Raw genomic sequence first — 24,888 nt, 5'->3', positions numbered from 1 at the left:
CCTTCAGGTCCATGTGGCTTTCTTTCTCTTCACCATCACTCTTGCTCTTCCCTCATTTCTTTCTTCTCCTTTACCTTTTTCTCCCACCTTGCGTTTCATTTTCTTCTGTTGCTAACTCCCTTTCCAGTCCCTTTCTGAAAACGTGGCAGTTTAATATTCACCAGGACAGCATTGGTTTGGTCTGCACCCCTATCTATACCCTGGATTGCATTTCACCTCATCTGAAACATGCAATACTGGGGTTTCCTATGGTAGGTTCCAACTGAAGGAGGAAAGCTGCTGAAAGTAATATTAGCTATCAATTTGGTACTACTGACAGGAGAGATCGGTTCTGCACTTTGGCCAATTTCTGCCATTTCCGTATGCCCCGGAGTAACGAGGGTGGATTGCTCATCCTGAGATATGTTATCCCAGTTAGGTGAGTTTCAGTTCCAGAGACAAGGACTGACATATGGAAACTGTCTTATCTGGTAGTAATAGTGTGGGAATAGTACCTCGAGGTCAAGGAGCAGTGAGGGAGCAATGGGAACAAAAGGAAATAAACAAATACCTTGACCTAGATATATGACCTATTTTGGCATCAAGGAACCCTAACTAAACCGGAGTCAATGGGAATCAGGGGGGAAATTCTCCGCTGGTTGGAGTCATACCTGGCACAAAGGAAGATGGTTGTGTTGGTTGGAGATCAATCATCTCAGCTCCAGGACATCACTGCAGGAGTTCCTCAGGGTAGTGTCCGAGGCCCAACCATCTTCAGCTGCGTCATCAATGAACTCCTTCCATCATAAGGTCTGCAGTAGGTTTGTTTGCAGATGACTGCACAATGTTCTGCACCATTCCCTACTTCTCAGATAATGAAGCAGTCCATGTCCAAATGCAGCAAGACTTGGACAGTATCCAGGTTTGGGCTGACAAGTGGCAAGTTATACTCGCACCACACAAGTATCAGGCAATGACCATTGTTATGGGCCAGGGTTTAGAGAACCCCAAAGTGTATCATGGAGTTCACCTGACCCACAACTTTTAATAGATTGTGGTATGGGGAGCACACGGCCCACTCTACAGGTGTGGTACAGCAGAAATGGAAACGCATTTTTAAAAAGCAAAACAGTGTTCATTCTATGAACTAATGTGGCAGGGGGATGGGAAACGATGCAGGAAGTTGGAAGGTAGTAAAACAGGGACAGAAGCAAAAGGAAGTAAGGGGGAAAGTGTAAGGCAGAGAAGCCATAGTCAAAAATCAAAAAGGGCAACAGTACAAGGTACAGTGACTGAGGCGAGCTCAGTGAATAGGCCCAGTAATACTAAAAGGAATAAAACTGGAAGTAAAAACATTAATGGTAAGCGATGCGGCAGGTTGTTGCATGAAGATATGGGTTCAACGCCAAGGAAAATTAGGAGAAAAGCTAAGAGGAAATATAACTTAGGAGAGGTTACTGATCGAGATGTTAAGATTCAAAACAGAGGTAAAAAAACCAACATAAGTGTACTTTACCTGACTACTTGTAGTATTTGGAATAATGTAAATGAGTTGATGGTGCAAATCATCGTGAATGACTATGATTTAGTGGCCATTACTGAAACATGGTTAAAGGATGGTCACGGCTGGGAGTTAAATATCCAAGAGTATCAAACTATTCGGAAGGACAGAGTGGATGGTAAGGGAGGTGGTGTAGCTCTGTTATTTAAGGATGACATCCGGGCAATAGTAAGGGATGACATCGGTGCTATGGAGGATAAGGTTGAATCCATTTGGGTGGAAATCAGGAATAGTAAGGCAAAAAAGTCATTGATAGTAGTCTATAGGCCACCAAATAGTAATATTATGGTGAGGTAGGCAATAAACAAAGAAATAATTGATGCATGTAGAAATGGTACAGCAGTTATCATGGGGGATTTTAATCTACATGTCGATTGGTTTAACCAGGTCGGTCAAGGCAGCCTTGAGGAGGAGTTTATAAAATGTATCTGCGATAGTTTCCTAGAACAGTATGTAATGGAACCTATGAGGGAACAAGCAGTCCTAGATCTTGTCCTGTGTAATGAGACATGATTGATTCATGATCTCATAGTTAGGGATCCTCTCGGAAGGAGCGATCACAATGTGGTGGAATTTAAAATACAGATGGAGGGAAAGAAGGTAAAATCAAATACTAGTGTTTTGTGCTTAAACAAAGGAGATTACAATGGGATGAGAGAAGAACTAGTTAAGGTAGACTGGAAGCAAAGACTTTATGGTGGAACAGTTGAGGAACAGTGGAGAACCTTCCAAGCAATTTTTCACAGTGCTCAGCAAAGGTTTATACCAACAAAAAGGAAGGACGGTAGAAAGAGGGAAAATCAACCGTGGATATCTAAGGAAATAAGGGAGAGTATCAAATTGAAGGAAAAGCATACAAAGTGGCAAAGATTGGTGGGAGACTAGAGGACTTGGAAATCTTTAGGGGGCAACAGAAAGCTACTAAAAAAGCTATAAAGAAGAGTAAGGTAGATTATGAGAGTAAACTTGCTCAGAATATAAAAACAGATAGTAAAAGTTTCTACAAATATATAAAACAAAAAAGAGTGGCTCAGGTAAATATTGGTCCTTTAGAGGATGAGAAGGGAGTTTTAATAATGGGAGATGAGGAAATGGCTGAGGAACTGAACAGGTTTTTTGGGTCGGTCTTCACAGTGGAAGACACAAATAACATGCCAGTGACTGATAGAAATGAGGCTATGACAGGTGAGGACCTTGAGAGGATTGTTATCACTAAGGAGGTAGTGATGGGCAAGCTAATGGGGCTAAAGGTAGACAAGTCTCCTGGCCCTGATGGAATGCATCCCAGAGTGCTAAAAGAGATGGCTAGGGAAATTGCAAATGCACTAGTGATAATTTACAAAAATTCACTAGACTCTGGGGTGGTCCTGGTAGATTGGAAATTAGCAAACGTGACACCACTGTTTAAAAAAGGGGGTAGGCAGAGAGCGGGTAATTATAGGCCAGTGAGCTTAACTTCAGTAGTAGGGAAGATGCTGGAATCTATCATCAAGGACGAATTAGCGAGGCATCTGGATAGAAATTGTCCTATTGGGCAGATGCAGCATGGGTTCATAAAGGGCAGGTCGTGTCTAACTAATTTAGTGGAATTTTTTGAGGATGAGTGCAACTCCAACACTCAAGAAGCTCGACACCATCCAAGATAAAGCAACCCGCTTGATTGCTCCCCCTTCCACAAACAATCTAACCCTCCACCACCGACGAACAGTGGCAGCCGTGTGTACCAGCTACAAGATGCACTGCAGTAACTTGCCAGGGTTCCTTAAACAGCACCTTCCAAACTCACGACTGCTCCCATCTAGAATGACAAGAGCAGCAGATATCTGGGAACCCCACCACCTCCAGGTTCCCCTCCAGGTCGCTCGCCACTCTGTCTGGAAGTACATCACCGTTCCTTAACTGTCGCTGGGTCAAAATCCTGGAACTCCCTTCCTAACAGCACAGTGGGTGTACCGACACCACAAGAAGGCAACTCACCACCACCTTCTGAAGGGCAACAAAGAATGGACATTAAATGCTGGCCTAACCAGCGACGCCCCCATCCTGTAAACTAATTTTAAAAATATATATTTGTGATGATATTTAGCTATCTTTGAATACCAATAATGACAAAACTTACTGCTCATCTTATTTTGGGATAGAATGAACATTGTTTAGGATTTTGAATGCCAATGTGGGAAAACGAGGGTTCAGGTAAAGTGACATTATTCTCTCTCCCTGCACTTCATATCATAGAATTTACAGTGCAGGAGGCTACTTGGCCGATCAAGTCTGCACCGGCCTTTGGAAAGGGCACCCTACCTAAGCCCACACCTCCACCCTATCCCCGCAACCCACCTAACCTTTTTGGACACTAAGGGCAATTTAGCATGGCCAATCCACCTTAACTGCACATCTTTGGACTGTGGGAAGAAACCGGATCACCCGGAGGAAACCCATGCAGACACGGAAGAATGTATAGACTCCGCACAGGCAGTGACCCAAGCTGGAAATCGGACCTAGAACCCTGGAGCTGTGAAGCAGCTGTGCTAACCACTGTGCTACCGTGCCCCCCACTTAACCCACATTTATTCAGAGGTTACTGAAAAAGATTGTGGAGAAAGAAAAAAAGAAGCCACCTAATTGCACTTCCCATTTATTGATCAATCTGGTCTGTCATGGATTACTAATTCACATTTACAGAAGATGGGATGTGTTTACCCACCTTTTCTCTGTGCTGCAGTCAAATGCTTTAAGTTGAAGAGTGCAAGAAATTGCTTCTTTTCCTCAAAATCATCTGCCCTGTTCAGTTCTTCTGGACAGTGGATAACAGAACAAACCCGAGAGGGAGGAAGAGAAGAGTGTCGTTTCTTCTCTAAATAAAGTGGGGGTGGGCTGCGTTCTCTGAGCATCCTGCGCCGCTTTCTCATCTTCTGCCGTTTGACTTCTTCTTTCCTGCTCTGAGTGGTCAGGCCCACAGCTCCAAGGAACAATATTTTCTGTGATGGGATATTAAAAAGATAACAAAAAACATTTTAAATTAACCAATGTCCGTGTGAATACATAGAGCGAGGCCCATTCTTGCGCTTTAACCATGTAACAAGGGGGTAGGTGGCATGGTGCAATGGTATTCTCACTAGACTAATAATCCAGAGATGCAGGGCAACGCTCCAGTGTTCAAATCCCACCACGGCATATTCAATAAAAAGCCTGGAAATTAGAAATCATTGTTGTAAAAACTCATCTGGTTCCTCGAGGGAAAGGAAATCAGCCATCCTTACCTGGTCTGGCCTACATGTGATTCCAGAATCACAGCAATGTGGTTGACTCTTAAATGCCCTCTGAAAGCCATTCAGCTGAAGGGCAATTAGGGATGGGCAGCCAGTGACGCTACGTCCCATGAATAAACAAAAAAGAACAATTCAATCACTGCTGAAATATTCAACTCTGCGGAACTTATAGATTTTTCCTAAAGTGCTTTAGGATGTCTTCAGGTTGTGGAAAAGCTCTGGACAACTGCAAGTTTATCTCCTTTCTTTTATACGAATGGAGAATGGCCAGGAATTTCTAGTCCCACCCATAATTGCGGGTTGAGGGGTAAAGGTTGTGGGGGAAAAATAGACATTTTCCATTGGTGTAAAAACAGGTTGTGATCATCCGCTCCCACCCTCAATGGCGGCATGCTGTTCCCGCTACGCCATGTTGGACACTCCATTTGAAAACATTAGACTATCATGAATGCTCATTGTCAAGGCAGCTGAGTGGAATCACGCTCCTGCACTGGATCAAAAGGCCACACCTGAACCCAATTAGGCCGGTGTGATTCACTTACAAAAATGTTTATTAAAGAATTTTTCATATTGATCAAAACCGGAAACAATCAAACAGAAAAACACAAGAGAAGAGGAAAAAAAGGCAAAAATACACACAAAACATAATTAACGTAAACCCATGATTACCTCCTTAAAAAAGGAAATAAATGCCTGCCATCTGAGGTAGGACCTCTCCACCAACCCCCTGATGGTGAACTTGATCTTCTCCAAATGCAGAAATGGCATTAGTCAATGGCTCAGTCAAGCAAAGGTATTAGGCAGAGTAAGAGACCTGCACCCAAGCAAAATTCGCCTCCGGGCTATCAACGAGGCAAAGGCAAGGACATCCGGCTTCACCCCAGGCTGTATTGTCAGCGAATCCAACATCCCGAATAAGGCCACCAGCGGACATGGATCCAAATCTCTACAAGGAGTATTTACAAAATGGTGTGCCGACGTGATTCACAACCGCATATAAGTGATGTGCACCTGACAACCTGCACTTCACTTGTGGTTTTGAGCTTTGTTCACTGACCTTGCATCACCTGGTCGAGGGGGAGAGGAGGCACAGTGATGGGGAAAAAGAAACCATGGATGGGGGAACACAGAGAGGGGGAATGGAGGGGGAAAGGGATACAAAAGGAACAGAGAACGAAAAATGAGCTGGGCATCAACAGGGGAGGAACAGGTTGAGGAAACAAGTTGGCGCCGCAAGCAGCCACTTTGGATGGTCTCTAAACAAAGGGAAACCCCGGATTGCAGAGGCGCACCCACGTGGCGTATACACAGTTGGTGGCCATGTTGGGTGCCCCTTGGACAAAGGATAACCCCGGAGTGCAGGGGCCCAGTCTCATGGTGAGAATGGTGACCAAGGCCATTTTGGACGACCCCCTAACAAAGGGAAACCCTGTTTCGGGATGAGAGCTAGGGGTATGACCATATTGATTCATAAGAGGGCGAGGTTTACGGCGATACGGACCAATGGGGACGGTACATCATGGTCAGTGGTATCCCAGATGGACACCGGTAGTCCGGTTAATGTGTATGGCGGAAATCCCTGACATTGACATGCATCGATTGATCATGGGAGGGGGGGGGGCGACTTCAACTGTATACAGGACCCATTGACAGACCGATCGAATCCCAGATCAGGGAAAAGGATGGGCATGGCTAGGGAGCAGGCAACATTCATGGAGCAGATGGGGGCGGTGGACCCATGGCAGTTCCTGCACCCCAGTGAGAAGGAATTCTCGTTATTTTCGCCAGTCCAAAGGTATACTCGAGAGTAGACTTCTTTGCAGTGGGGAAAGCGGTGCTTCGAGGAAGAGTGAGAGCGGAACAGTTATCTCCGACCACACTCTACATTACATGGATCAGAGGTTGGAGACAGGCCGCCCACTTGGAGGTTGGACATGGACCTACTGGCTGATAAGATCTTCTGCCACAAAATATCACAAGCCATAGGCGAGTACATCACAAGTAACTGGAACGGGGAAGTCTCACCTCCCACGTTCTGGGAAGCACTGAAGGCTGTGATTGGGGGAGAGATTATAGTTTACAAGGCACAAAGAGATAGGGAAGAAAGGGTGGCCAGACAACAACTGAGGTCGACAGAAAATACTCCGAGGCCACGGCCGTAGAGCTTCTGGCGGAGAGGAAAAAGCTACAAATGGATTTTAAGCTGCTATCCAGCAGGAAAGCAGTGCACCAACTCCGCCAGACATGTGGGAGCTTCTAGGAACACGGGGAAAAGGCTGGCTGCCTACTGGCTCACCAGCTGAGAAAGCAGGCAGTCACGAGGGAGATAGCGCAGGTGAAGGATTGCAGAGGTAGACTGGTAATTGAGCAAAAAGAGATCAACCAAATGTTTGAGACATTTTGCTGAGGGCTGTACGCCTCCGAACCCCCTGGCAGGGACGCGGAGATGAAACGGTTCTTTGATGAACTGGGCATGCCAGTTGTGGGGGACGATAGTTGAGGGGAGCTGGAAGCACCAATAGGACTGGGAGAGATCATGGAGAGTTTCAGCTCCATGCAGGCGGAGAAGGCTCCGGAACCCAATAGGTTCCCGGCGGACTTCTCTCAGAAATTCGCACCAGCCTTGGCCCCGAACCTGCAGGACATGTTCACAGGCTCGCTAGCGAGGGGCACCCTGCCTCCTATGCTAACACAGGCCACGATATCAATGAGACCCAAAAAAGACAAGGACCCTACGGAATGTGGATAACATAGACACATCTCACTGCTAAATGTAGAGACTCCAGAACTGCATACCAGGGGTGGTCACAAGAGGACCAGACGGGCTTTGTCAAGGGTAGGCAGCTAACTGCGAACATCAGGCGGTGGCTGAGTGTAATAATGACCCCTTCTGGGGAGAGAACGCCAGAGGTGATCGTCTCCCTGGACGCAGAAAAGACCTTCCACAAGTTGAATGGAAATACCTCATCGAGGTGCTCGAGTGGACTGGGCTAGGGACAGGATTCACCTCACGGGTGAAACTCTTGTACAACGCCCCCAAGACCAACGTTCGGACCAACACCACCAGCTCTGAATACATCCAGCTACACAGAGGCACAAGACAGGGATGCCCACTGTCCTGACTCTTGTTCACCCTGGCAATTGAACTACTGGCGATCGTTCTGCGAAACTCGAAAAGCTGGAAGGGTATACAAAGAGGAGGCAGAGAGCACAGGGTGCTGCTCTATGGGGATGACCTGCTCCTCTACGTTTCGGACCCACAGAACGGTCTGAAAGCAATCATGCAACTTTTGGTGCCTTCTCGGGCTACAAACTCAACCTGGGCAAGAGCGAGGCATTGCCGGTGAACCCAAATGGGGGAGGGACAGAGCTGGAGGGACTACCATTCAAACTAGCTCAAAACAAATTCAGTTACCTGGGGATCCAGATAGCCCATGACTGGACACAGATCCACAAGTGGAATCTGACCAGTCTAACGGAAGAAATAAAAACAGATCTACAGAGGTGGGGATGCACTCCCCTGGCGGGGAGAGTGCAGACAATCAAAATGAACATACTACCGAGGTTCCTCTTCCTGTTGAGATCCATACCGATTTTCATCCCCAAGGCTTATTTCCACAAAGTAGACAAAATGATTTTGGTGTTTGTCTGGGGCAGTGAGAACCAGAGGATCCCTAAATCAACGCTGCAAAGGAGGAAAAACCTTTCTAGCTTTACCGAACCTACAGTACTACTACTGGGTGGCCACAGCCAAAGGATGAGAGGATGGATAGGTGAGCCAACCATGGAACGGGTGAGGCTGGAGGAGTTCTCCTGCAGGGGAATGATCCTCCAAGCACTTGTCACGGCAGCACACCCATCCCCATCAAAGCACACATCCAGCCCAGTGGTGGTACCCATATTGAAGGCGTGGAATCGAATGAGGCAACATTTTGGTCTAACCGAGATGCCCTCCATGGCCCCCATCTGCAGCAACCACAAATTTCCGCCGGCTACACTCAACATCACCTTTAAGAAATGGAGAAAGGAGGGGAGGTGTTGTGTTATGCTGCTTCTTGTAGCTGCTTCCTTGATATATGCTTTGACAAAGGAAGCTCCAGACTATGAAATGAGTTCAACGTGTTTATTGAACTATTAACACAGTTCTTAAATGAGTTCGACTCTCTGCTAATCTAACTGTAGTAACTCAGCCTACCTTTACCAGCCTGCTCTAAGCCACGTGCTGGGTGTGATGCTGCTGATCAACCCTGATGTACTCTCCAGATGTCTGTCTGTGGAAAGAGGCAGAGCATGTGTGCCCTGTCCTTTTATATGGGTTGTGAAGTGCCCCCTTGTTGTAATGCCACCTCTGGGTGTCCTGACTACCCATTGGTTGTGTCCTGTTGTAATGACCTATTGGCTGTATGTCTGTATGTCATGACATCTCTGGTGCTCCCACTAGTGGTTACTTAGTTGTAGTGTATTGACATTAACTCCTTGAGTATATACAGTGATGCATATCACCACAGGAGGGACGTTAGCGTCTAGGGACGTCTACATGGGGGACAGACTCACAACCATAGACAAACTGACAGAGGACTTGGACCTTCCGAAGGGACAGGAGCTGGAGCACCTCCAAATTAAACACTTTCTCCATAAGAAGACGGCAAGGTACCCCAGGGTCCCTAGAGACATTCTCCTAGAGGAGCTAATCAACATGGACAATAATGAGGGTGGGAACTGTGGGATAATATTCCAATGGCTACTAGACAGGGAAGACAACCTCTGACGAAACTAGATGGAAAAGGGAGGAAGAACTGGGGACAGAGGTGAGTTGGGGTCTCTGGAGCGAAGCACTGAGAAGGGCCAACTCCACCTCCTAATGCTCTAGACTAAGCCTTTTGCAGTTTAAAGTGGGGCACAGAGCCCACCTGACTAGAACCTGAATGAGTAGGTTCTTCTCAGAGGCGGAGGACAAATGTGAACGGTGCCAGGGAGGCTGGCCAACCATGCCCACATGTTCTGGGAATACCCCAGACTTGCTGGTTTCTGGACAGCCTTCTTCAAGGCAATGTCCAAGGTTGTGGCGGTGAGGGTGGAGCCGTGCTCCAAGCCCGCGACATGTCTTGTAGCTGTGGAAGTGGCTCGCCATTGGCTGCTGACAGCACAGTGGTTAGCACTGCTGCCTCACAGCGCCAGGGACCCGGGTTGGATTCCGACCTCGGGTAACTGTCTGTGTGGAGATTGCACCTTCTTCCCTGGTCTGCGCGAGTTTCCTCCGGGTGCTCCGGTTTCTTCCCACAGTCCAAAGATATGCAGGTTAGGTGGATTGGCCATGATAAATTGCTCCTTGGTGGGGTTACAAGGATAGGGTGGGGATTGGGCCTAGGTAGGGTGCTCTTTTGAAGGGTCGGTGTAGACTCGATGGCCGAATGGCCTCCTTCTGCACTGTAGGGATTCTACGAACAGGTTTTCCCGTTGTTTACATCCTTCACCTCCGAGGAATCTGTGCCGGGAGGTTGCCATTGGCGGGTCTGGAAGGTCCCACCAGCAGCATGGCTGAAAAACTTTGGCCTATTCATGTTACAAAACTTGTATTTGGTGACGATAACAATTACAACTGACAACATTAAAATTCTAAGGGCGCGATTCAATGGAAAAAGTTGAGTCCGGTTTCGGGTGCATTTCGCGGCCTGTTTCTTGGTGCCGCGCTATTCACAGCACTATGCCATTTATTTTGGCCTCGCCGACGAACCCCCTGTTGAGGCCACATTTTAGTCTTTTCCTGCAGTGCCGAGCTCAGCATGATAGTGCAGGAAGACTATTCGTTTTTAAAAGCAACCCTGATCTTTCGACTCCCCTCAGCCTCCGCACCGCGGCCTCCAAACACCCCACTTCAGCCAACTTATCTCTTCCGGGACCTTGAGCACCCTCCCTCCCTCACCCCACCTCTTATGAGAAACCTGGCACCCGGGCACGGGAAACCTGGCACTCAGGCACTTTGGCTGCATTGCCGAGTGGCTAATGGTGTTCATTGCCAAAATTCAGATATGGGTTACATAATATAGATACAGAAACATAAAACATACAGTGCAGAAGGAGGCCATTCGGCCCATCGAGTCTGCACCGACCCACTTAAGCCCTCACTTCCACCCTATCCCCGTAACCCAATAACCCCATCTAACCTTTTTGGCCACTAAGGGCAATTTAGCATAGCCAATCCACCTCACCTGCACGTCTTTAGACTGTGGGAGGAAACTGGAGCACCCGGAGGAAACCCACGCCAGGCACGGGGAGAGCGTGCAGACTCCGCACAGACAGTGACCCAGCAGGGAATCGAACCTGGGACCCTGGCGCTGTGAAGCCACAGTGCTAGCCACTTGTGCTACCGTGCTGCCCTGGTTAAGGCACAGGTCGCTAGGCAAGAAGGCATGATTTTCAGGAAAGACAAAGTGATGTGGGGGCATCTGGGGAGGGGGTGGTTTCTGATAAAGGAAATAAGAAACAATGGAGGGGTGTCAAAATGTGGAGGGACACATGAAAAAGCGCGGACCCATCCTGCATCGGCACAAACAGAAAGGTCACTTCATGACCTTTAGAGTATTTTCCAGACCACTTCCTGTCTGATCAAGTAAGAAGTCTTACAACATCAGGTTAAAGTCCAACAGGTTTATTTGGAACCAGGACCTGATGGAGAAGGTACGCTATGAAAGCTAGTGATTCGAAACAAACCTGTTGGACTTTAACCTGGTGTTGTAAGACTTCTTCCTGTGCCCACCCCAGTCCAACGCTGGCATCTCTACATCATGTCTGATCAAGATAATTTAGGCAATTCGAGAACTGTGAAAGGATTTATTCCAGCCTACAGACATGATAAAAATAGTGAAATAAAAAAAAAAAAGTGCCACCAAAATAAAATGAGATGAGAAGCTCATTTTCCTTTGATAGATGCAGGGTCATCATTTCCTACAATTTTGTTTTAGTAATGATTACAGGATGAGTTAGTGTCCAATAAATGACTTTTAAAAATCAGTTAAAGATCAGCGTTTTCAATGCTTATGGGTACTATTAACATAGTTTGTTTTAAGAGATTACATTTTTGTCAGTTCAAATGCTTGACAGGAAAATACTAAAATCCAATAGAACAATTAGTGTCAGATTCTGAAGAAACATCCTCAAATAATTGCAGTAAGCCACCGTTACACAGGGAACAGGTTCATTTGGTAAGTGAGGTTTCTGTGCACCTACCCTAGGAGTGTCATCCAACTTGAGAGGAGGTTGTTCTGCCACTCTGCGTATCTTGTTCCTTATCTCTGGAGAGTTATGCTCAGAATGCTGTCCTAGGGATTGGAAATCAATGCAGAGAAATAAGTGCTTCATTAGAAGTATGCGCACAATCAAAAAACCCATAGATTTCAGTCATACACGCTCAACCTCGATCACAATACTTCTGTATCATATCATGAACAGCATTAGATTAATAACAAGCGGGTCTTTTTCAGTTTATTCACTACAGTTGTTACATCATTCTGACGCAGCCTAAACAGTTCATTTATGTCTGTCACACTCATGAGTCAGATAGCTCACTTGGTTTATTTTGCTTCACCTGCCGACTTTTGGGCAGACATCCTTGCACACAATGATCCCAACATCCCTGGAGTTTGGAGCAGAGATCCAGCATAAAACAAGCAGGAGAGGATGAGCGGAGGTGGAAAAGTATGTTCGACCCAGAAGTGCCTCCCTGAGATTTCCCGCTGGGGACAGGGGTGGAAAATGGGAGATAGTTCCAATCCACTTCCCCGATTAATGGAAGTCAGGGAGGAGGTAGTGGCACTGGGATTGGCAAGTTTTTACTTACCTGCTGGGTTGGAAGGTTGTAGGTCACACTCAAGTTGTGGCTTCGAAGCCTGTTCCAAGATTTGAATAAATAATCTAGGCTAACACTTCAGTGCAACACTGAGCGGGTGCTGCACTGTTGAGGTTCTATCCTTCAGGGGTTGGTTTAGCTCACCAGGCTAAATCGCTGGCTTATAAAACAGACCAAGCAGGCCAGCAGCACGGTTCGATTCCCGTACCAGCCTCCCCGGACAGGCGCCGGAATGTGGCGACTAGGGGCTTTTCACAGTAGCTTCATTGAAGCCTACTCGTGACAATAAGCGATTTTCATTTCATTTCATTTCATTTCAGGTCAGATGTTAAACTGAGGCTCTGTCTGCTTTATTCAGATGCATGTAAGGAATCTCATGGCGTTATTGAAGTATGGTAACGGTATTCTCACTCAACACCAAACTGTCCATTTACCTCAGTGCTGTTTTTGGGACACAGCAGTGAAAATTGTTACGCGCGAAAGCAATTAATTCACTGTTTTCCACTTCAGGGCATCCTGAGGACATGCAAGGTGCTGTATAAAAGCAAGATATTCTTTATCATTCTTCCTGTTTAAGTTAAAGAGAGGGAGATGCTGTAATGTGCCTTTAATGGAGCATATCTAAAAATACTGTCTATCACTATGAGACAGGATGTGATGAATAATCCTATGTACTCTGTAGCGAGAACAGAGTAGCACTCCGACAGATCAGAGGCATTCTACATAGCCTTCGAGTTAATATAGTATGTTTGTATTCGATGGGTAGTGGTTATGTCACTGCACTAGTGATTCAGAGGCCCAGATTAACACTTGGACACAATTAATAAAATCTGGAATTGAAAGCTAATCAATTGTTGTAGAAAACACATTGGTCCACTAATGTTCTTTAGGGAAGACAATCTGAAGGATTGTCAGAGCCTGGATATGTGTTCCTGTCACAGATATTTCTACTAGTCCTAGAAAAGTCACAGGATGACCATGAAATTTCCAACAATCATTCGGAAGACAGCAGACCTTCCCTCTGAGTTCATCCTGTTCAGGCAATGCATCCAAGCTGTGTTTTCTGCACCTGGATATTTCTGAACCAGATAATCAAGCCATGCATGTTCAGGTTGCGATGGGCAATATGGGCCGCCACAGATTGAAACACTTAAGGTTTGTCAGAAGATGACATCAAATCAAAAATCTGAATAAAATATGGTCAGCATTCAAAGATTAATTAATGTTGAAGCTCAATATCAGAATATACCAAGTCTTTTAGGCAACAACCGAAGGAGACCATAGACCAATTTGTAAGTAGATACAAAGGTCTGGGTTGTGAATGTTACTTTATAGAAGCGGAGCCGGCTGACAGTATCATCAGTGTAGTTGTGATGGTTTCTGCCCCCATAAAGCCTCCCAAAAAGACCTCTTGGACCAACCCAAAGGCTACAGTATGGAAGCCCTACTTCAAAGCGAACACAAGTATGAAGCCAGACTACTGGGAGAACAGGGTCTATATGCTCTGTGTAATTTGTTCATCATTGGCACGATAGACAATGCCGAAAAGCCCAGCAAGCAATGCAGGTAGCGTGGTCGCATACATGCATCCAGAAATTGCCCAGATTTCCAAGATGTGTGCAAAATGTGTGGCATGTTTTAGCACAGTGGGCTAAACAGCTGGCTTGTAATGCAGAACAAGACCAGCAGTGCGGATTCAATTCCCATACTAGCGTCCCCGAACAGGAGCCGGAATGTAGCGACTAGGGGCTTTTCACAGTAACTTCATTGAAGCATACGTCTGACAGTAAGCGATTATTATTATTATTATTACTATGTAGAAAGCAATGGCCAGAACAGGTGGTTCGACATAATGAGATGCCACAACCAGAGGCCAGACAGGTACAGCATTCCAAACACCGTAAAAAAGCAAGATCCACAAAATTATGTGGATAAAATTATTATCCAGATTATACAGTCAGATGATAAGGGTGACCAGCACATCCATACATGAAGTGAGCAGGCACTCCAACAAATAACGTACCGGCACATTACATGGTGGTACCATTGGAGGTCTTTCCCACCATTCAGGTTATATGTGGCACAGTCTGGAGCTAATACATATACCTGTTCCGAACTTACAAACTTCACCATGCTGCGGAATAACAAGGGCGAACAATCCTTCCCGGTCTTCACTTGTTCCAACTCTAAGCCTTTGACACTCCCAGGGCTACAAGATGCACTAACAAACAGGGGAAGATGAGCGATGCCCAAAACAGGCATACAGGTAATTCATCCCCCAAATTAAACATTAGATTAAAAGATCAAGTGCAACACCCAACCAATGACACATGGAATCCAGTGTAAACATCAGCATATGCCGAGAGCTAAGTTCGCATCAAGTACACGTGGCAGAATAGGTCACAAATCAGACCAATACCACAATCAGAAACACCTAATAACCCTAATGCTAGTAGAACACAGTTTAAGACACAACCCAAGCACGGCGTCCCAAATCGGCAACCAAATTGTGACAACATAAGACAATCTCAAACCAAGTTCACTAAACCATCAGTACACTTCAGAGACTGATAAATTCATTGTTTGGTTTAATAATATAATCAAACACAACATAATTTTCTTTTGACGGAACATAAATAGTTTTTGATTCTTTTAATTTAGAAAAAAAGGGGATGTTGTTATGTACCTTTAAGGGAGCGCATCTAAAACTGCTGTCTATCACTATCCACCGCGAGACAGGATGTGATGTTTAATCCCATGTACTCTGTAGACAGAAAAGAACAGCAGTCCTACAGATCAGTTGTACTCTACGTATCCTCCCAGTTCCTATTGTATGTATAATCTTATCTTGAAATAAAGAACTGACATTATTATTGTACCAATCCTTGTATGATTAGTATGTTTGCACTAGTCAAAGGAATGCAATAGGGCACTTCATTTTTAAAAATTTTGTGCTATCTTTCTGTTCTACAAATATTTTGCACTAAAATGATCATGCCCTGGTAAATGGCACAGAGATTAATGTTATTAAAGACGGCTTGGCCAAGCCCTCTATTCTATCAAATTAGAAGGAATGCAAGACATTAATAGTCCTTTACAAGAACAAACCCGTAGAACCCGTACAGACTGAATTAGTGAGGTGGTGGAGTGTGCTTAAAATTGGGACAAGTTTACAGTCAGATAAATGCCATACCATTCTTCCTGGCTTCCTTCAGTTTCTTTTCTGCCAGATCTAACTTGCTGACAATAGGTTGCTGGAGCAGAAGCCCCTGATTGTACACATTGTTGGCTGTGGCATGATTTCTAGAAAGCATAGATGCATTGGACAGTAGGGAGTTTGTTCTGCTTTTCAAACTCAGATCTGTTGCCCCAGAGGTGGTAGACAGATCCAGGCATTCTTTCTGCATCTCTTCAAGGCGACTATTTGCAGTTTGGTGTTTGAAGTCACTGTCAAACTCTTTTATGGATTGATGACTAGAAATCTGGTCCTTCAAATGTGGAATATTGTCAGCTTTTAAAGTTGGAATTCCAGATTTAATCACACTCACATCTTTCTTAGTGCAAGATTTAGTAAGTTCCTTGTTAAAGTGCTCTCCAGTGATTTTGTTGAAAGCATATTTCTTCACACTATTGTTCTGAAGTCTTTCTGGGTTCTTCAGTGCATCATGATTGGTTCTAGAGTAGTTAGTGCTATAGTTAAGTGCTTGGGCCGTTTGAAGTGCATGAGGAGATAGGAAGGGTCTTGACAGAGGGGAAGTCTCCCTCAAAGGACGCTGTGGTGAGATGAGAGGAGGAGGAGCTCTTAAACGTAGTGGCCGATCCTGGTTTTCGTCTTCAGGCATAGCTCTGTAAGAAAAATGTATGTTTTAAGAAGCACATGCCATTACAAACAGCTTTATTAGTATTGCTTACATGAAAAATATACTTAGAAACAGTGGGCAAAATTCTCCAGCTCATGCCGCTGGTAGCAGAGTTCCCAGTGAGGCGGAGGATCCAGCGGTTTATAAACATCAAGCTTTGATTGACAGGTCCTGGACTACTTCAAACAGAATTGCCTCCCTTCAGTCGTGAGCGATTTTGAAGTAGTCAGCTGGAAATTGACAGCACTTAACTCTGTTTGAAGTGGTCCAGGACCTGTCAATCAAAACCTGATGTTTCTAAACATTGCAGTTAGGGCACTTCAGAGTTACTGAACCGTGAAGGAAGGTGAATGGAGAAATGCAGATTGCAGGGTGTATGTGAAAGCTGTCAATCATAGTGTCATAAAATTAATATCAAAGAGAAATAAATAAATAAATGGCTTGCAGATCAAAGATCTGAGGGGGTTAAACATAGCTGACTGTTTTTCCCTTTCCAGGAATTGACAGGTGCCGCTTCCTCTGCCTGAGCCAGAGCGTGTATTGCCCAGGTAAATTTAGAGCACCAATTTGTTTACAGCATATGTCTGGACTGCTCTCTAGCTTCCTGACAGGAGTCTTGGTTCTGGGGGCTTCCTAAAGGGGTCTCTTTTCTGGAGTTTCTGTGGGGGGTCCCTTTATTTAAGGGTTCTCTGCAGGTGGGTCTCTTTATTTAGTGGGGTCTCTATGGGTCCCACAGGGTGGAATTTTCCATTCTGAGCCCACGTAACATGGTGGGGACGGCTATGGAAACTGGGAGCATTTCCTGCCATGGAGGCCAATGTAGTTTTGTACCAATTTGTACGATGCTGGTCTAATTAATTTGCAATCGGGGGTTTTCTGACATATCGCATGGCAGGGTGGGCTGGATGATCCGTGTCCTGCTGTCATATCCAGGCACCATATTTAAACGGCGCAAAGACATCAACGTCTTCACTGTTGAAGGAGGAGGTGGTTTTCTGATCCCAGAGTGCCCCAGCTCCCAGATTCAGTGACGAGATGCAGTTCAGTCCGGGTCTTACATTTTGGTGGTCACCGTAAAGGCACATATCTGTAGGAAACAGGGACAAGCTCATCGGAAGCTCACTTGGAAGACTGCTGGGGAGAAGCACCTGAAACGCCTAAGTTGGATGGCAAGCCTCATGGATTGGCTCTGTGTGGGATGCTGGGGAAGCTGTGAGAGGCGGGGAAACATCAGGCAGAGGTGTTGGAGGCTCGCAACAGAGTGGCCTGTGAGGCGGAAGAGTCCATCTGCCTGCTGGCTGATGAAGTGGTGCAGACATGTGTAGGCACCGAGGTCTCCATAGGAAAGATGGTGGAGACCATGGAGGACCTGGTCCGCCATTCCTGTAGCTATGGCTCTGTTTTTGTGGTGGCTACGTGACAGGGGATGGGGCACCTCAACCTGCCTCCACTGGCCCGTTCCCCCCAAGGATCTGACAGGGGGCTTCGAGCACCCAGAATGAGGAGGAACGGCTGTTGGACACCGCTGGAATCTCCACTCAATATTCTCTGATGGTGTTTGGACCATTAGAATCCCTCTTGCCTTTGACCCCTTCAGCTTTGTCCACTGTGACTGCAGAGCGAGCAGCTGCCTCACAGCAGAACATCCAAAATAAGCCGGGGGCCTCCAAGCCTCCGCTCTCCAGAGGATGGCCGCCAAGGACATCCAAGGCAACAGGGAAAACTGGTCAGCAGTTTGTCTCCATCCCTGTTCCAGATGTGCGAGGAGCACCGCGAAGAGGTAATAGGAAATGCAAGATTAATTATTTTGATTTCACATGTGGTTATGCAGGTGAACTATGATTGTTAATGTTATAGCACTTGTGTAAATAGTGTACACTTGCACTTTTAATGAGGTCAGATGTAGTTTATTTTTGATTGTAGTCCTTCAGCCTCTGCGCACCTCTTCTGAGGGACACCCCACGCTGGGTCTATGTTCCCAGAATCACGGATGTGCAGGGAGAAAAAGTATTTGCAGGGCCATTGTGAGCCATGTGCGAGGAATCTCCCGCGCACTCTGAGCTCATCAGGCTCATCTGTCCCGATGCCCTCACACTGTCAGTACTACATGGGCAGCACGGTAGCACAAGTGGCTAGCACTGTGGCTTCACAACGCCAGAGTCCCAGGTTCAATTCCCCGCTGGGTCACTGTCTGTGCGGTGTCTGCACGTTTTCTCCATGTCTGCGTGGGTTTCCTCCAGGTGCTCCCGTTTCCTCCCACAGTCCAAAGAAGTGCAGGCTAGGTGGATTGGCCATGCTAAATTGCCCTTAGTGTCCAAAAGGTTTAGGAGGGGTTATTGGGTTATGGGGACAGTGGAAGTGAGGGCTTAAGTGGGTTGGTGCTGACTCGAAGGGCCGAATGGCCTTTTCTGCACTGTATGTCCTATGTTCCATGTACATGCTGGGGTTCCTGTTCAGTTGTCCAGTTGAACTGACCTGCCTTCCTGCCCCACCCCTGATCACCCAGCCCCCATGCAGCATCTCGAGATCTCCACCACGTGGCTCTGGATAGTTGTGGGCAGTCATGATTGGTTTAACGTTCGATAAGCAGCCTAATACCTTTATTCCTTCTCCCATGACCCACACAATTCCACCCCCCCCCCTCCCCCCCATCTAAGATGCAACATTTAACGTTCCCACATTTACCTTTCAACTCTCCCCTCTCGCTCTGCATCCCATGCAGGTGAATGTCGACGTCCCCATCCTTCCTCAAGGACTCACCCCCCGTCACAGTAGATCTGCTCCACCCAACCTCATTCTGCTGGCCCGCAGAATCAGCTTCTCCTTCCAAATCCCCTCCAACAACCCTCAGTGCTCCTTCACTCATCATCTGCAAACCCTTACCCCCTCCTCACGTTTTTACGTTTTGCTACAATTTATAACGCAATTAACCAAGTTGAGTTACAAACATGAGATTTGATTTTCCAGATAATTTAGTTTCATTAAGTAGCTTATTTACTGCAGGTTACAATTTTCAGCTTGGCAAATCTATGATTCTAGGAGGGAAGACAAAGGGGTTTGGGGTAGAGGAAGAGAGACAGAGTGGGAGGCGAGGATGTGGGAAACTGGGGAACGGGGGATGGGGACAGTGGGAGAGAAAGGAACTGGGTCTGAAGTCTGTGGTGTGGAAGCAAGTGGTTGTCAGGGGGGGAAATGAGGACTAGCATTTTCTGCAGAATCGAGATCAGTCTCAATGTTATGGTCTGTGGGAACATGTGCAAGAGGAGCAGTCTGTAAAGGGCTGACGAAGCCTGGAAACCTTACTCTTATGCAGACAGTTAGAGCTGATGAAGCCTTTAGTCATTGAAACATATAAAGATTTTAAGCGACCTGAGAAAATATGAAAGATAGTTTCCTTTCGCTGCAGAGTCTCATGAGGTTACAATCCTCCAGAACAAGGAATCAGCCACTTAGGACAGAGATGAGAAATGTCTTCACTTAAAGAGTTGCAAACCTTTAGAACTCACTGCCCAAGAAACTCAGTAATTTAATATATTGAAGTCAGAGATCGATAGATTTTTGGGTACTAAGGGAATCAAGGAATATAGAATAGAGCTATGCCATACCATCCTGGCTAGCAATTGACCAAAATTTCCTTTACTGCAGAGTCAGAGGATTCAGTCTCTAACATTACTTGTACAGCAAATAAGTGTTTATCAGACTTTGTCTTCTTTCTTTATTTTTCAGCATGCAAAGTTTGAGAGGAAAGATGAAGAAACAAATGGTGCTTTCGTCATTCAGCAAGCTGACAGGTTTGCAGTGACTAAAGTCTCGAGATCCTCCAACAAGATATAATAATGGGGTAGAGCACACCCTCATTTTTATCTTGTGCTACCACCAGACCAAGCTCCAAACCATCACCACCGACTTGGAAAAAGATCTGATAAAACTTGCCCCACCATCTGAAACCAGGGGCCTGGTGGCACTCACCGCAGCAGATGCAGTGGTCAAGCCAAAAGTCTGACTTTCTGCGGGACTGGAAGATCTCAAAGGGGACGGGGTTGGAAATTCCCAACCCAGGTGTGGTATTGTAGAGACTCCTTCCCTCCCACTTCCTCTTTCTCAGGTTATCGAAACAATAAGACACATGCCGTGGATGAGATAAAGGACTGGACGCGAGGGTCTAAGGGCAGGAATGGGAAACGGAATAATTTGCATTTATCTAATGCATCAAGAAATTGCAGTGCTGGGCAACATTAGTTTTGGATTTATGGGGCAGCACGGTGGCCTAGTGGTTAGCACAACCACCTCACGGCGCTGAGGTCCCAGGTTCGATCCCGGCTCTGGGTCACTGTCCGTGTGGAGTTTGCACATTCTCCCCGTGTCTGCGTGGGTTTTCGCCCCCACAACCCAAAAATGTGCAGAGTAGGTGGATTGGCCACGCTATATTGCCCCTTAATTAGAAAAAATAATTGGCTAATCTAAATTAAAAAAAAAAGTTTTGGATTTATGTACAAAGTAAAAGCTACATTTATTGGATTAAATGCAGATACTACTTGCTTAGGAAGAGCCTGAGCTCTTTGTTTCTGGAATAACAGCATCTGTTGACATATTACTCACCTGCTTCTGTCTCGTTCCTGCTCTGGAAACTGATGTCCTTGTTCCTTATGGAGCTGATGGAGGTGGTGCAGATGGAGGTCGACTCCATGTCCTGGCTGTTCCTCCCTCGCTTGTTGCTGATGGCTGTGACGCAGTGCACATTTTCCCTCCAAGGATGAGGAATACGAAGAAAGGTTTGCGGGGACCCCAAGTAAAGAGGAGGAAGCAGGTAGGGCAATAGGTTCCAGAGGCAATGTTCGAGCCTTTCCATTTCCCAGAGAGGACGGTTTGGATTTCTCTGCAAAAGAAATACAGATCAGAAAGTCCGTTTCCTGATTGTCAGAAATATGCACAAAAAGAATCTCTTGAATGTGATGAAACTTTGGGCCATAGATTATTGGATTGTTAAACACAATTTTTCTATACTTTTATGGGATGTGGGTATTACTAGAAAGGTCAGCATTTATTACAAAAGCCTCCAAGATGGTGGTGAGCTACCTTCTTGAACCTCTGCAGTCCACGTAGTATAGGCATACCCACAGTGCTGTTAAGAAGGGAGTTCTAGGATTTTGACCCGGTGACAGTGAAGGAACGGGCGAGATGGTTCCAAGTCAGGATGGTGTGTGGCTGTGAGGGGAACTTGCAGGTGGTGGTGAACTTATTGCCCATGTTCTATCATAAGAGGTTGGCAAGTTGCTGTAGCGCATCTAGTAGAGGCTACACAATACTGCCACTGTGTGCCAGTGGTGGAGGGAGTGAAAAAACGCCCTAATATGCCTGCCTCCGATAATGGAAGATAATCGTTTAACTCATTTGGTTGACACAATTTTACCTGCTACATTAATGCATGCCTCTCAAGGCAAAAGAAAATCATGTGATTTCTATACGAGGCAACCCATCAATGCATGGCGGGGAAGTTAAAAATCTACTCCACTGTACCTGACCTCAATGGTTATTTTAGATGGACAAATAGAGTGGTTAGTGCTTTCCTGGTGAGAAAATTGGGAAATTGTGCTAACATTCATTATCATGCCATAGATTTTCATGTTTAACTTAGCTGGCAGAAGTTTCCGTGATACCACTTACAGCATTAAGAAGATTGTGAGTTGCGCTAATTCTATTTTTTAGGACTGGCAGCTCGAAGATATACCCTTCTGAATTTAAAGGGTTAGTGGCTTCATATCGTGCATTCGTAAGCCTGCTTTTTGTTCGGATACCAGGTAGGGCAGTAGAGACGTATACAATTGTTTTCGCAGACAATTGATGTGCTCATGCATTTATTTTTACAGGAGCTTAATTTATTGGGTGGAATTTTACACCCTGTTGCCGTGCGGGCAGGATTATAAAATGCAGTGAGCCAGTCAAAGATCCATTGACTTTGGTGGAATCAGAATATCCTGCAGGCAAAGGGGTGGGTGGGCCAAGTATTCCACTCAGGGCTGGATGAGAGGAGTAAGGGGGTGGCGATCCTGGTGGGGAAGAAGGTGTCGTTTGAGGCGTTAAATGTGGTGGCTGACAGTGGCGGGAGGTACGTGATGGTGAGTGGCAAGCTGCAGGGGGAGCGGGTAGTGTTGGTGAATGTTTATGCCCCAAATTGGGACGATGCGGGGTTCAAGCGGCGTATGCTGGGCCGCATTCCGGACCTGGAGGCGGGGAGCCTGATCATGGGGGGAGACTTGAACACAGTACTGGATCCCCCATTGGATCGATCCAAGTCCCGGACGGGCAGGAGGTCGGCGGCGGCTAAGGTGTTGAGGGGATTTATGGACCAGATGGGGGGGGGTGGATCCCTGGAGGTTTGCGAGGCCAAGGGCCAGGGAGTACTCGTTTTTCTCTCATGTACATAAGGCCTACTCAAAGATTGATTTTTTTGTCCTGAGCAGGGGGCTGGTGTCGAGGGTGGAGGAAGTGGAATACTCCGCCATTGCCTTTTCGGATCATGCCCCGCACTGGATGGACCTCGGGCTGGGGGAAGAGAGGGACCAACGTCCGCTCTGGCGCATGGAGGTGGGGCTGATGGCAGATGAGGAGGTGGCCGGGAGGGTCCGGGGGTGTATTGAGAGATACCTCGAGGCCAATGATAACGGGGAGGTTCGGGTGGGGACGGTCTGGGAGGCATTGAAGGCTGTGATGAGGGGAGAATTGATCTCCATCCGAACCCATAGGGAGAGGGGGGAGCAGAGGGAAAGATAAAGACTGATAGGGGAGATGGTGCAGGTGGATAGGAGATATGCGGAGGCCCCAGGGGAGGGATTGCTGGGGGAGAGGCGTAGCCTTCAGGCCATATTTGACCTACTGACGACCAGAAAGGCGGAAGCCCAGTGGAGGAAAGCACAGGGGGCGGTGTATGAACACGGGGAGAAGGCGAGCAGGATGCTGGCGCACCAGCTCCGGAAGCGAAACGCGGCCAGGGAGATTGGGGGAGTGACGGATAGAGCTGGGAAGGTGGTGCGGAGGGGGGTAGAGGTCAATGGGGTCTTCAGGGACTTCTATGGGGAACTGTACCGGTCTGAACCCCCGGTGGAGGAGGGTGGAATGGGGCGCTTCCTGGACAAGTTGCGATTCCCGAGGGTGGAAGAGGAGCGGGTGGAGGGACTAGGGGCGCCAATCGAGTTGGAGGAGGTGGTCAAAGGGATAGGGAGCATGCAGTCGGGGAAGGCGCCGGGGCCGGACGGGTTTCCGCCTGAATTCTATAAAAAGTATTTGGACCTGTTGGGCCCCCTGTTGGTCCGGACCTTTAACGAGGCAAGGGAGAGGGGGGGGGGGGGGGGGGGGGGGGCAACTATGTCACGGGCGCTGATTTCCTTGATCCTGAAGCGGGACAAGGACCCTCTGCAGTGTGGATCATATAGGCCGATTTCGTTGCTGAACGACGACGCTAAGCTGCTGGCAAAGATCCTGGCCACTAGAATAGAGGATTGTGTGCCGGGGGTCATACATGAGGACCAGACGGGGTTTGTGAAGGGAAGGCAGCACAAACGTGCGAAGACTCCTCAATGTCATTATGATGCCGGCGGTGGAAGGGGAGGCGGAGATAGTGGTGGCGTTGGACGTGGAGAAGGCCTTCGATCGGGTCGAGTGGGAGTACTTGTGGGAGGTGTTGGAGAGGTTTGGGTTTGGGGAGGGGTTTATCCGGTGGGTGAGGTTGCTCTACGAGGCCCCGATGGCAAGTGTAGCCACGAATAGGATGAGGTCGGAGTACTTTCGGCTGCATCGGGGGACGAGACAGGGGTGCCCCCTGTCCCCCTTGCTCTTCGCGTTGGCGATTGAACCCCTGGCCATGGCACTGAGGGAGTCAGGGAACTGGAGGGGCCTGGTGCGGGGTGGGGAGGAGCATCGAGTTTCGGTGTACGCGGACGACCTGTTGCTGTAAATGGCGGACCCGGTGGGGGGGATGCCGGAGGTGATGAGGATTCTTGGGGAATTCGGGGGTTTCGCGGGGTATAAGCTGAACCTGGGCAAGAGTGAGGTGTTTGTGGTGCATCCGGGGGATCAAGAGGAGGGGATTGGTAGGCTCCCATTGAAGCAGGCAGGGAAGAGTTTTAGGTACCTAGGGGTCCAGGTAGCGGGGAGCTGGGGGGCCCTGCACAAGCTCAACCTCACAAGGTTGGTGGAGCAGATGGAGGAGGAGTTTAAGAGATGGGATATGTTACCGCTGTCACTGGCGGGGAGGGTGCAGTCCGTCAAGATGACGGTGCTCCCGAGGTTTTTATTCTTGTTCCAGTGCCTCCCCATCCTTATCCCGAAGGCCTTTTTCAGGAGGGTCAACAGCAGTATCACGGGATTTGTGTGGGC

General features: G+C 47.3%; 1 protein-coding gene across 1 annotated transcript in view; it reads right to left on the bottom strand.

Moving 5' to 3' along the window:
* The window catches only part of LOC119965894 (genetic suppressor element 1-like), a 212,530-nt gene that overhangs the window by 29,337 nt on the left and 158,305 nt on the right, over positions 1-24,888 (bottom strand). Inside the window, 4 exon segments of the mRNA XM_038796865.1 lie at positions 4,245-4,518; positions 12,037-12,128; positions 15,849-16,501; positions 21,115-21,391. Coding sequence (XP_038652793.1) covers positions 4,245-4,518; positions 12,037-12,128; positions 15,849-16,501; positions 21,115-21,391 — 1,296 coding nt within the window.

The sequence above is a fragment of the Scyliorhinus canicula genome, chromosome 5, assembly GCF_902713615.1.
Source record: "Scyliorhinus canicula chromosome 5, sScyCan1.1, whole genome shotgun sequence".
NCBI lineage: Eukaryota > Metazoa > Chordata > Chondrichthyes > Carcharhiniformes > Scyliorhinidae > Scyliorhinus > Scyliorhinus canicula.
This window is presented reverse-complemented; position numbering and strand designations above follow the sequence as displayed.